The sequence below is a fragment of the Nicotiana sylvestris genome, chromosome 12 (genome assembly GCF_000393655.2).
Source record: "Nicotiana sylvestris chromosome 12, ASM39365v2, whole genome shotgun sequence".
Lineage (NCBI taxonomy): Eukaryota > Viridiplantae > Streptophyta > Magnoliopsida > Solanales > Solanaceae > Nicotiana > Nicotiana sylvestris.
In genome coordinates, this window is record NC_091068.1 from 8,216,820 (window position 1) to 8,231,519 (window position 14,700).

A 14,700-nucleotide genomic window follows, 5' to 3' on the forward strand; every position below is an offset into this window, starting at 1 on the left:
TTTTCCTAATATTTAAGAGTTTAAAATCAACTAAAATTTTATTATTAAATCTAACATAAACTCCTACTTAGATTAGAAAGACACATCTATAAAAAGAACCCTAGCAATATGTTCGACAAAAAAGCCTCCACCAACCACCCTTTATTATTTCTTTCTCCAGATTACTCCATGCCAGGTTCACATGTCAAAATCTCTGAAAGGATCACATTAAAAGGCCAAGTCATTCAAGGATTGTTCAGTATTTTGAAGCAATCTCCCTGCACTTCCAACTTGACTATAGGTAACTTTTATTTAAATCATTATTTATGATGGTTTGATTCTTGGATTGCCACTCAAGCCAGATTGTATTATTTGACGATTTAGTTTATAAATTCGATTTTGTTGTGTTGGCATACCTTATAAGTTATAATATATATGATTTTGGCACATACCATTCTTAAATTTTCTTTTGTCTTTCTGTTCTTGATAGATAACGAAATTATTATTTTAGGGTGTACATGTGCTTATTTATTCCTACTTGTAATCAGTGATTGTTGCGGTTTCTTTTAATTAAGAAAAGAATTTTAGTTGGTGTTGCTTTAATGTCAATGACATGCGGTGTTCTACTTAGTTATGAAAATTTCTATCTCTCAGTTATATGTTATTGCATCAGACAGTACAAAGGTAACAATTAACGCAGATTTGCAATTCTTTTAAGCTAAGGTTGAATTAGTTCTACCACGTTAGTTCGATGATAACTAATTTAATATGTTGCATTCACCATTGTTAGATAAATTGTTAGGGGGGAAACGAAGCTAAAAATGGGTCCAACCTTAATTTTCGACACATGAAAAAGGATTCCTCTATGAACCGTGCTTGAACAGACGTTGTTCCCAAACCAATCGCGTTTTAATTCGTTCTCTTCCTTTATTACTTCATACTAAGTTCATGTGCTTTCAATTCTTCCTTATTACCCTAAGTTTTTTAACTAATCATTTACTTTTTTCAATAGGAAAAGTTGAAGAGGAACTTAAAATCTATATTATATTAAAATGTTTTTGTTAACAACGGAAGTTAGAAGGAATAACAATTATTTGACTATGAAGGAGCTTAGAACGATATGGTGTAAGGTAGAACCATAGAAGGAATAACAACTCTAATCCAATTATAAGTCAGTAAAAACACGAAATCTCTATGTAAAATGTTGATCACTTTTTTACAACTTAAAAATAAAGTTTACCTTAAATATAACACTCATATTATATTTTTCTTAAATATTTAGGACTTTAAAATTAACTAAAATTTAGAGTGTTAAATTTTTTCTTAGTTAAACATTCCTAATGTTCAGGAAGTTAAAATTAGTGACTTATATTAATTCTTTCCATAATTAAATGCTGTAAAATAATTATAACTCCTTCTTTGAGATTGGAATATTTAATATCTTTTCTCGACAAAAGAATCCTGAAACTCTTCTACTTTATTTTCTTTCCTTATAAAACTTGTACATACATATTCCACATGCAAAGTATGATGGGAACTTTTAAAACCAATGAATTCAATAATTTTTCATAACTTATTAAATCAGAGAAGTGATTATTTTTGAATAATTTGTTTGTCTTGTTAAATTTTAATGTTTTAGGAATGCTTTCTTTGCCCACGCACATTCCGCAAAGTTATATAAATGATAAATTCCTTTAACATTTTATCTTAGTAACTAAACCTCATTACATGAATAATATTGAAATAATTGAGGGGAAATAAATTGAAAAACATAATATTTAATCTTTCAATTGTGATTTCCGATAAACTTTGAAAATCCTAATAAAAGTATAATTAAACATGTTTTTGCCTTCTAGAATGAATTTGAGAATTTCTTTTCAAAGATATTTCCATAAAACTCTTAAATCTCTAAGATTGCGTTCTTGTTCAAACTAAAAGGGAAGTGTGATAACTTGTGAAATTGAACTAAAAAAAGAAGAAGAAAGTTTGGAATATGTTCGATTATGATTGAGGACTTCTATAAGACAGAAATTTCTCCTTTATTGAGTTAGAAATATAAAATAATACTCATATAATTTTTTTTTAAATATTAATCATGGAAATAAGGTACATGCGCGTTAGTATATTAAAAGAAAGACTTTAAAAATTTAAGGGCATAAAAGTCGGTTGATATTTTAGGGATATTTTTGTCATATAACCTTTAGCGTAAATTATTCGTGCTTTTATAATAATATAGATAGATAGATTAAGGAATTAATATAATTGTCCTTTGACAAAGACATAAAACAATAAAACATCGTTATTATGACAAAACAATCAAGCAATCCTAATTCTTTGAGGAATCAAATTTTATTTAAACTAGGAATTTAGTTCCTTTTGATAAAGCTATAAATAGAATATCACTAGATCAGGACTAATTAACCCTATTTCGTATTTTTCTCTGGAACAGCAGTCAGTGTATTTAAAATCCTATTTTTATTCTCTAATTGCCTTAGCGCTTTCTTCTTCGATCTTTGTTCGTCGTTTCTGTATATCTTTCCTAACAAAATTAACTGTGTGTCCAATCTGTGAATTATCAATTCAAAACGGTCTTTCTAACTTCACAAGGCAAGGGTAAGACTCCATACACGCCATCTTCCACTTGAATTATACTGTATTTACTATTGTTATTGTTATTGTCCAATATGTGAACTACTAAATCGCTTATGCTATATAGGAATGGGAATTCTCCATATTCAAGAAGAAGTAATTATTGACATCCTCAGCAGGCTATCCGTGAAGTCCCTTCTTCGATTCAAGTGTGTTTCGGAATCTTGGAATACATTAATCTCTGAACCTTACTTTAAGAAAATGCATATCAATATTCATGCTAAGAACCAAAATTCCCAAAAAATGCTTATCAGCCAAATGTCTCATAATGATATTTTTTTCACCTTCTATTCTGCTTCTTTATCCTCAGCTCAACTTGTTAAGGATATACGTAGACTAGATTGGCCTTCAAGCTCTAAACCATTGGATGGTAGAGTTTATTGTTGTTGTGATGGCTTGTTTTTCATTGGGATTTGGAGTAAATTTGAGGAACAGCCTTCAATATTATTGCTATGGAACCCCTCCACGAGAGAGTCAATAATACTTCCCCGCCATCTAGAATTGCTACCAGAAGGATATATTTATGGAATGGGATATGACTCTACTAGTGATGACTATAAAATCCTTAGGATTGACGGATATGATGAAGCACCAGACGAAATTTTGGCACTTAAAAGTGCTTCCTGGAGAAAAATTGATGAAACCTCAGGTAGGATGAGTGTCGTTACGATATCTCAAATGGAATTATGTTTGGCATTTGTGGATGGAGCATTTCATTGGCTCGGTGTGTTTCCAAGGTCCGTGGTTTCATTTAATATTTCGAATGAGATGTATGGAGAGATACCACTGCCAGTGATAGAGCGCACGTCCTATAGAATGGTAGAAGAGGGTGTATCAGTGTTGGGAGGAAGACTTTGTTTTTATCATAATGACGCGATAAATTTTAATTTATGGGTAATGAAAGACTATAGTGTCAAAGAATCTTGGACGAAATGGTTCAATTTACCAAGCAATGGGGTTGATATCATACCGATATATATGTTTCCCGATGATGAAGTGCTACTTACCTACTTTGGTCCGGAAGGAACTGTATACAGGACATCCAATGGATCATTTGGATTAAGCAACAAAAAATGGCCTCTAGATTGTGATGATATTCAACCTATTACCATTCAGGATGGTTTTGTTTATACAGAAAGTTTGATCTCTCCAAAATTAGGTCACTAGTTAATTGTCTGTGTTACTGTTTGTTGCAACTTCTAGTCTCTAGATCTGTTAAACTTCGCTCAATTTCCTCTTTAAATTTATTCATTCTGTTGGGTTTACTCATTCTGTTGTCTGTTGATAAATTTCCTCTTAAATTTATTGTCAATATAACTGATGATTGGAAAAGATAATTTTTCAACTGTTCGTGTGTGATTTTCTTCATATCTACATATGGTTCAATAAGCAAAAATCCCTTTGCAACAACCACATATATTGCTCCACTGTATATCTTATCAGAATGAAGCAGCGGCCCGTTAGGTCCTGGGTTTGAGTCAAGTTGGAGGGGAAGTGTAGAAACACTATAGATCCTCCTAAATTGGGAGGGGTAAATATATATATATATATATATATATATATATATATCAGCGGCCTCTGTCCAACCGTTACTAGCTCCAAATACGAACTGATCACGCCAACAAATAGTAAGGTGTCTGGTTGATTCCCAGTGAGTTTCATCAAATTATACAGCTCCAATGCACCCTCGAAACATTTCTCAATTGACGCCACACTACTTGCCCCCTCACAAGCTGTCCGCATTATACTTAAAACTATAGGTTTACTGATAAAGTCCATCCTCTGCTGGCTTTTCAGTCCAGCTGAAAGTGATTAGTCAATTTGTTATCAAAATCTAAATTGCTCAAACTGTTGGTCAGGCCATAAGTAATTGCAGCACCTGTAGGCTTAGTGATAATACTAGTGATATTTAAACCAGTAATGATATTAGTATCCGTAGTAGTGTTGCGGCCAAATGCACACGCAAGTATACGTGGTCGTCAAGTAATAAAGTGATTAGAAGTCGGATATCGAACCCACGAGGACTTGTGATTAATTATTAACTAAATTAGACTATCCTAACTATCTAAACAAGAATTAAAACTAAAAGTATTTGATTCTAAACTAATTAATATAAATAAAAACAAATAATGAACTTTGAACAGAGGAAGAGCAGATTTTTATGTTATCAATATTATGAAAACGATTGAGGGTTATGGGCTATCTAACTATCATATTGTATTCTTCAATTGAATTGACTAGTTAATTTATCTGGTTTATTGGTAAATAGGGTTAATATTGCTCATAAGAATCTGTCGAGTTCTTACTCGCCTATTCAAGCTAACCTAACGCCTATATGTCTATGGAATTAGAACTAACAAGAGCGTATTTATAATTCCTGTAAATCAACCAAGCAAGGCAATTAGGTATATGTCTATCCTAACCGCGAATCCATTCCCCGATGCCCAGGTTCAAGAACTTGCTCTACGCAATCCTATTTGCAATCTAGAATTCCCACTTTCGAGTTCAACTCTAGATTCGTAGATAGTATTTAATTGGTGATCAAATAATCAAATAATTAAGTGCAAGATTGAATAAATAAACCAATACGATAAATCAAGAAATCAAAATCAATATTCGAATAACAGTAGTCATGAAAGAACCGCAACCCTAGAACGTGGAGATTAGCTCCACATAGACATCGTAGCCAAACAACAATTCATACAAAGAAACATAAAAAAATAACTAAGTTTGATGGAAGAAAAGATAAAACTCAGCCTCCACGGCGGCTCTATGCTCTCCCTTGGTTAAAAGTTACTCTAAAAAACATCATCTCCTTTCAAAATAGGTTTAAAACCCCTTTTATACAAATTGGGTCCGCGTAGGATCAAAATTACCTTGTCCCAAACAAAGTAGGAAAAATCATCGCTTCGAACGTCCAGGTGGCGCACAATACAGTAGTGTTTTTTAAATTTGTAATTCCTCCTCTCTTTTTTGTCTTGCATTTGGGGGACAAAACCCAAAGGGTGTCCCCTTTTTTTATTTTTTTAATTGTTTTATTTTCCTTTCTTTTTCTTCCTTATTTAATTCAATTTTGCTCCAAATCTCTTTATCTTCACACCGTTTTATTCATATACAGCTATAATATAATATTTAGCAAAAAGTAGTATAATTAATACTCAAAGTACTAGAATATGAGGTAACAATGGATAAATATATGTATTTTTTAGCCGATCATCACCACCCCACACTTAAACGTTGCTCGTCCTCGAGTCAACCAACAATTCACACTATTCTTGAGCACTTTATATTTACACATTTGAAGCACACTACACCAATGACCATGGTTGATAGCAAAAATTAAATCTTAGCATATGTAATCACATATACTTCCCTTTTTCTTAAGTCAAACTTCAAAAATATTTAAACAAAGACAACATGCTCATCACAACAATCCTATCTCAAAAACCGACTAAATATCACAATGCACTCATGGCTTGAACACTCAACATCGTAGAGAAGTCTAATAAAGTTGCCTATCCCTCATGAAGCCATGTGCCCTCACAACAAGAACAAGAGAATACGTTGAATTCACACATTCAAATCTCATGATCAAATATAGCTTAAGGACTCACATATATCAAAGAAATCTCTCTCTCTCTCACAAAAGAAGTCACATGCATGCAATTGGTACCATAGGTTTGCCCTTAATGTAAATCTCTACTAATGTAGGCTCGGTCGGTCTGAAATCAATTAGGACTTTTTTATGGTTGTAATGTGGGCGAAGGGACAGTTAAGATATATTTTAGGAATAGTGGTTCACCCTCCTAAGCACTTTAACACACCACATGATAAACTTTAAGCGCATTTTCTTTAACATCACTTCAGTTTCACAAACAAGATCACACCCCAAAAATATTCCCTCTTTCTTTAAGCGCTACCTTAATTTAAATCTCTCTAGCAAGAACAAGACAACAATTTATTTCTCTACATACATTTTCTTTTTCTTTTTTTTTCTTTTTTTTTTCAATTATTATTTTTCGTCTTTCACTTTCCGCTAGTGGTTTGCTCCCTCCGTTTCATATTAGATAAGGTACTTTTCTTTTTAGTATGTTCCAAAACAAATGACATATTTCTAAATTTAGAAATAATTCAACTTTAAACTCTTTCATTTGACCCATTTACCCTTAATGAGAAGTTTTTATAGCCACACAAATGTCATGGCCCCGCATACTTTTTACTCCTTAAGCTTTTAAGACGACAAGTTTTAAAAGTCTTCTTCTTTTTCTTAAACTCCGTGCCGAGTCAAACTACCTCATTTAATATGAAACGGAGGAAGTATTATTTTACAAAACAAGTGCACCTTTCTTTCTTTCATTGTTCCACTCGAAAGCCACCCAATTTTCCTCCTTATTTCTTTTAGCGCTTATTTTACTATTAAAGTACTTTAAGAAGTAAAAGAATCAAAATAATATCAATTAATAACAAAAAGAATATTGGATCGTATTATGGGTGCCAAATAAAAGTCTATGGGTTCAAAATAGTTAACTAGGGATAGATTTTATTCCTGGTAAGCAATAAGCTCAAAAAGATCAAAGAAAACCTAAAATCATTTCTCAAACCGAGCATCACCTAAAATTCACTTCAACTCACATACCGAACAAGTTCTAGACACAACTACAATACATGGACTATACAAAAATCTCACGACATATGGTACATGACTCACTAAGGACGGTCCCATTCTGACTCTCAATAAATGCAAGTATTCACGGAGCCACGAGATATTAAGCATTAAGCACAATGTGAACACAAGTCAAGAAAATGAGACATAGGCGTCACAAGACATGCTATCCAACTATGCAAGGCATCATCAATAATTTCAAATCATAGGAAAGATACTACACATGCTAAAGCCTAAATATGCTACTATCAAACAAGTCAAGGGTTCCTAGGAATCTTATCTTTCTTCCATTTATTCCCTAAATCCTAATTTACTCAAAAATAAAATAAAAACTACTACCCGATTCAAACTACATCCCATAAAAAAGAAGCGATGCACAAAGAAAAACCACGGGGATTATTGCTACAAAAAAAACATGTTTTTTGGATTTTTCTATTTTTCATTTTTTTAGATTTTAATCCCTCAATAAAATTGTCTAGGAGATCCATCATCACGAAAAGTCCAAAAATGAAATTTCAATTTTTTTTTTATATTTTCTTAATTAAGCTACTAAAACTACTACTACTATACTATACCATTAATTTTACTAGCTATGCTATTAAAAATAAGAAGCTAGCAAATGATAAAAAGATAAGAAACTAACAATATACTAATATAATACTATAGAAATAATAGAGAATCTTTCACCCCACACTTAAAAGAGTACAATGTCATCAATGCACAAATAAAGTAAAAATAACAAGGGTGGGCAAGAAACTCCCTGAAAGACCAAAGGCTGAAGTAATAACAACTAACGGGTTACTCAGACTTCTCCTATGGATGGTCCTTTGTGCGGGTACCTCACACTAGTTCTAACCATCTGGCTCGCATTTGCACACTTCTAGTGGCATTGCTTCTATGCTCATAATCCTACAAAACAAAAACAACACTACACAAATAATACAATAAGAAAAAAAATCAAGACTAAAAGAAAGTAGTAAAGTTGGGTTGCCTCTCAACAAGTGCCTAATTTAAAGTCGCAGTACGACTTGAACTACTTTTTGCCTCCACATTGAACTTATAAATTATACCCCTAACATAGCATCCAGTCTGGGGCTATGATCCTTTGGTGGTGCTACAAAGATAACTAGGCCAAGTAATAAATTTTTCACGCTACATTTCTCGGTCTTTAGATGAGGAATGCAATTTTTGCTTTAGGCACAACAAATTCAAGAATATACACACTCTTATCTTCACCTTTTGACTCTCCCATAGGCTCAGATGGCTTGATTAGTATCTCACTATCTAAACACAATGTGGAAAAAGGATTGGAATGATGTCTAAGACGCCCTAACTCATGAATTGTACTACTATTTACATCCCTATAAATAAACACACTCAATTCTCCCAAAGTAATGTTATCTACTCCCTCATACGACTTGAGAACACTCTTATTAACATTGGCATCCTCAAGAAAAATATGGTCTAATGATTGGTATTCTCGTTTTAGCTCCTCCATTTGGTCTAAAAGATTTTTTTCCGGCTTCACACAACTCATCAGTAATTTGTTCGGCGTTATACGCATCAACCTTTACACTCAAATCTGCATCCAAATTATGCACAGTCAAGCCAAAATTATCAATTTTATGTGCAAGCTCATCTCTCTCCTTAGACCAATCATTCACCAACGTTGTTAGTAAACAACGTCGTTCCGCAGATTTCCCTAATCGAGAATATACATCCCAATACCAACCCTTACTCCCATATTCAAATTCAGTTCTCCAAGTGGTTAGGCCATGGCAAGCCCAAAAATACGGGCCATAAAAGTCTTCCTGTCACGACCCCAAATACCGGTCATGATGGCGCCTATCACACTACTAGGCAAGCCGACAAACTCATAATCATAACCCATTTACCAATAACATTAAGCCATTTTTCTAACATAAGATTTAAACGTGGAATTCATTATAAATATTAAAAGGATAGAAATATGCGGAAACCAACATAGCAATCTACACAACCCCAACAATCTGGTGTCACGAGTCTACAGCCTCTAATACAAGTCTGAATAACCTACTACATAGATAGTCTAGGAATGCAGAAAAGTAATAAGATAGAAGGAAGAATCAAGGCTGCGGACGCCAAACAGCTACCTCGAAATTCCCAGAAAATACTGAACGGCTGAAAACGCTCTCACTTAGTCTCTGTAACACCTGGATCTGCACACAATGTGCATGGAGTAATGTGAGTACTCCGACCCAATGAGTAATAAACATAAATAATGCATGTGAGACGACGGGTCTACCGCTCTATTTTTCCCATTCTCAGCTTCTTTATGCTTTATTATCCATATCTTATGTGATCGAGTTGGCTTGGAGTGGTTTTGATAAGAAATGAGACACTTAGTCTCTTTTAAGAAGGCTTAAGTTGGAAAGGTCAACCAAACATTGACTTATGAGTTAGAGGGCTCGGATGTGAATTTCGACGGTTCGGTTAGCTCCGAGAGGTGATTTGTGACTTAGGAGTGTGATCGGAAGTGGTTTTGGAGGTCCGGTGTAGAATTAGGCTTGAATTGGCGAAGTTAGTATTTTGGCGAATTCCGATTGATAGGTGAGATTTTGATCCGAGGGTCGGAATGGAATTCCGAGAGTTGCAGTATCTTCGTTAGGTGATTTTGGATGTGAGTGCAAAATTTCAGATCATTCGGAGGTGTTTTGGTCAGGTTTTTGATCAAATGCGTATTTCGGAAGTTTTTAAGAAATATAGGCTTGATTCCGATGTAATTTGATGGTTTTGGTGTTGTTTGTGGTGTTTTGATGATTGTAAAAAGTTTGAATGATGTTTTAGGATGGGTTGACACTTTTGGTTGAGGTCCCGGGGGCCTCAGGGTGATTTCGGATGGTCAATCGGACCAATCTTGGTTTTTGAAGTTGCAGATTTCAGCTGAGTGTTGCAGAACATTTTTGTTCTCTACAATCACAGGAGTGCAATTGCGATCGCATAGAAGGTTTGGAGAAGGCCGTTCTGATTGCTCAATGCGATCGCGGAATAGGGTATGCGATCGCATAGGTTGAGGAGGTTGTTCATTGCGATCGCATGAAGAGTAATGCGATCGCGTAGTGTTAAATGGACCTGAGGTTCTGAGGGGTACTTAGTTCAATGTGATTGCAGAGTAGTGTATGCGATCGTGTAGGTTTGATTGGTGAAGCAGTGCAATCGCAGTTAAGGGGTCGCATTCGCATAGGACAATTTGGAGTCCTGGGAAAGTTGAGCTATGCGATCGCATAGAGTAAAATCTGGGTTGACAGAAGGGTTTTATTAAACATTTTACCCGCGAACCAAGTCCCATTTCCTCCATTGTTGAGTAACCTTGGGAGCTTTTGACGAGTATTAAATAGGCTTTTGACTGGGAATCGATTGGAGGTGAGTCCTATGGCCTAGAAATGTCATTTAATTGTAGATTCAACATCTAAATTTATGGAAATTTGATTAAAAAGGAAAGGATTAGGGCTTGACTTTTGAAATAGAAATTTGGGGGTTTGAGGGAGCATTGGAGCTCAGATTTTGGTAAATTTGATATGTATAGACTCGTGGCGAGATAAGGAATCCGGTGATGTCAATTTTCTGATTTTTTGAGAAGTGGGTCCGGGGCTCAGGTTTTGCCAACTTCGTGATTTTCGATATTTTTCGAGTCTTTTCGATTGGGTTGTATTCCCTTATCCTATTGTAACGTATTACTTATGGTTTTAATCAGAGTCGACGCTCGAGGAGGTTGATTTGCGAGGCAAGGGAGTAGCGAGCGAGGATTTCAACCTGCTTGAGGTGAGCAATGATTTTAAATGATGTCCTGAGGGTTTGAAACCCCGGATTTGCACAACGTAGTGCTATACTAAGTTGAGTTACGCGCTGTGTGACGAGCGTGAGGTTCAATGCTATGGGGATTGTGACTTGGTCCATCCCGAATGATATTTTACTATATTTTTGATTGAGACATATACTTTATTATTGTGAATTGGGCTTGTTGCCATGCTTGGGGCCTTGTGCCTACCTGTAGAACCCATAGGGGATTTTTGACTGGTTTTCCTCAGTTATTTTGTTAAAGAATTTATATCCTCAGTCATGTTTCCAATTGTTTAAAAATGATATGAACCATATTTTTGAAATGCTAATCATAAATAGAAAGAGATATGAGGGCTGAGATCCCGACCGTACATTAAGACCGAGAGGCTGTGATTTATAAATGACTGACAAGGGTCGAGCACCCAATAGTGAGGATATTTTATATGATATGGATCGGAATGCACGCCACAGCATATACATATATTAGATCGAGCTGCACGCCGCAGCAAATACATATATTGGATCGGGTTGCACACCGCAGCAAATACATATATTGGATCGGGCTGCGCGCCGCAGCAATTACTTATATGGATCGGGCTGCACGCCGCAGCAATAGTATATATATATATATATATATATATATATATATATATATATATATATATATATATATATATATATATATATATATATATGGATCGGGCTGCACGCCGCAGCAATATAGCGCTTGGGCTGAAGGAGCCCCTCCGGAGTCTGCACACCCCCAGTGAGCGCAGTTGACTATTATTATTATGGATCGGGTTGTGCGCCACAGCGATATATGGATCAGGCTCCACATCGCAGCGGTATGTATATTTATTGATTCGGTTATCGTGAGAAGTATATGGATTGAGGACTGAGGATAAGAACGAATAAATGAACTGAAATGCTTGAGGAGCTGATTTATACTGATTATATCTGTTTTACCCGGTTTAAAGAATTTCATAGGATTTCCTCATTCATTGCTGCTTAAATGATTTTTACTATTTTGATATAGAACTGCTTAGTGCCTTTACGTGATTTCATACTGTCACCCTTTATTTATTGTTATTACTCACTGGGTCGGAGTACTCACATTACTCCCTGCACCGTGTGTGCTGATTTCCACTTCTGAGAGCTGATCCTTCCAGTCCAGACGGTGTTTCGGAGACTACGAGGTAGCCATTGGCGTCTGCAGCCCCGTGCCTCCCTTATCTTATCATTTACATGATTCGAACTATTGTATCAGATTTCGTATTTAGTAGACTTGTGCCAGGATTCATTAGTTGCTCATGACTTGTGACACCCCGATTAGGGCTGTGTCGGGCTGGGTTTCTGCATCTTATCTATATTTTCTGCTATTTGGTATTATTAAACCATGTTGTACTATATTTGTGTTAAACAACTGTTTAAAAGGACGAATTGGGTTAGACTGGCTGGCCATGTCTTCACGAGAGGCGCCATCACGACCAGGTTCGGGATTTGGGTCGTAACAAGTTGGTATCAGAGCCTTGGTTACGTAGGTCTCGCGAGTCAGGAGCAGGTTTAGTAGAGTCTCGTGGATCGGTACAAAGACGTTTGTATTTATCCTCGAGAGGCTGTAGAACCTTTAGGAAAGACTTCATATTCTTGAATTCTTATCATGCGTCTTTGATTCAGCTTGAAAAAGTGACTCTTACAATTCCTTCCACGTGTTCATATGCGCGAACGAGCGCTCAGTATTAGATGTGCCTTGATGGCTTGTGATTCCCTGATCAAAGGGAGAGATGTGACCTCTGTGAGTTGATGTTGGGCCAGTCTGATGGACTTGAGGACGGATCTTTGCCTATGGCTTGAGCAACGAGGTGCTAATTGTGCGAGCAAGTGTTTTGAACTTATATGTCTGGTATTGTCCCTATTAGTGGGAATGATGGTTGGATAGCTACGTGAGGAGTATGTTAGTACAGCGAGATGTATCTATATAACTTGGAAGTGACGAGGAAGGGCTGCAGGATGATAGATGAACTATTAAGTGTTTGATTTTCATTGTGATTAGATGTGTAGCCCTGAGTTATGGGCGCGTGGAGAATCTTTTCATGTCTCCTATTTGGAGTGAAGTAAATTTCATATTACAGTATGAGTTTAGACTCAGGAAGATTAAGTGATTGTGTAATGTGTATGACCGTGGAAGGTATACAAAAATGTTAATTGGAGGTGAAGCAGGTGGGGTATCTCCTAAGGAGTGTTCTAAGTTGGTGTGATCCTTATGTTGTCTATTAGAAGATCTCATTTACAAGTAAAAAATATGCATTGAAATCTAAATTGGGCCGCCTAAAGAGTGGGCTTAACTGTTGTGTGAGTGAATGCAAGAATTGCAGAAGAGTTAAGATTCCAGATGATTCGTGTTTCCACAAGCTTATGAAGGAGTGAGTTTAACCTCACTATGGTATTACGGCAGCAATAGAGTATACACGTTGTGAATTATTGAGTGCGTTTTGATCTATAGTTTTGAGCCAAGTTGGGGAGTTTGCTATTAATTAAGTTGATTGCACGGTTATGTGCTATATTGGTTCCAGTTTGAGGCGTGTTGGTGAGTCAGTTATGGCTTACGGAGATTTAAGGTCGATCAGGCGGTGGCCGGGCCCGTTTTTATGCTATTCCAGGAAGGACAGATGCTATTGCTTCAGATGATGTCATTATAGGAATTGTTCCAGTCTGCCACAGCGATGCCTTTGTATTATTCGATCCCGGTTCCACCTATTCTTATGTGTCCTCATATTTTGCTCATTATTTGGGTACGCCCCTAGAGTTTCTTTCTTTATCTGTTCATGTATCTACCTCGGTGGGCGATACTGTTGCTGTGGACCGTGTGTAGCGGTCATATGTAGTGATTATTGAGGGTCTGGAGACCCGAGTTGATCTATTGCTATTGAGCATGGTGGATTTTGATGTTATATTGGGCATGGATTGGTTATCTCCATGTCATGTTATTCTAGACTGTCATGCTAAGACAGTTACTTTGGCTATGTCGGGTGTAAAGCGGATCGAGTGGCATGGCATGACTGATTATGTTCCTAGCAGAGTAATTTCTTTCTTAAAAGCCCAGCGTATAGTTGGGAAAAGTTGTCTGTCATATCTAGTTTTTGTGCGAGATGTTGGAGCTGAGACCCCTAGTATTGATTCTGTCACAGTTGTGAGGGATTTTTTCCGATGTATTTCCTGCAAACCTGCCGGGCATGACACCGGACAGGGATATTGATTTCGGTATCGACTTGGTGTCGGGCACTCAACCCATTTCTATTCCACCGTACTGTATGGCACCAGTACAGCTGAAGGAATTGAAAGAGCAGCTTCAGGAACTCCTAGAAAAAAAGGGGGGTTCATTTGGCCTAGTGTGTCACCTTGGGGTGCACCAGTCTTATTTGTGAAGAAGGAGGATGGCACAATTAGAATGTGCATTGATTACATGTAATTGAATAAAGTAACAGTGAAGAATAAGTACCCTTTGCCTCGTATTGATAGCTTGGTTATGTGCGAACAGATTTGAAAGTTTTCTTGATGGTTTTTACCATGGTTCGAGCCGGATATCTTCT

The 14,700-nt window shown here is 36.2% G+C and overlaps 1 protein-coding gene across 1 annotated transcript; it reads left to right on the plus strand.

Moving 5' to 3' along the window:
* Positions 1-3,156: 3,156 nt before the first annotated feature.
* On the plus strand, positions 3,157-3,795 carry LOC104243593 (F-box protein CPR1-like). Its single transcript, XM_009798804.2, has one exon. It carries the CDS (start codon positions 3,157-3,159, stop codon positions 3,793-3,795), a length of 639 nt encoding a protein of 212 aa, XP_009797106.2.
* The last annotated feature ends 10,905 nt before the right edge of the window (positions 3,796-14,700 follow it).

What these genes read in the sequence shown, in the direction of transcription:
- LOC104243593 (XM_009798804.2), top strand. Translation starts at nt 3,157, where the DNA reads ATGGGATATGACTCTACTAGTGATGACTATAAAATCCTTAGGATTGAC.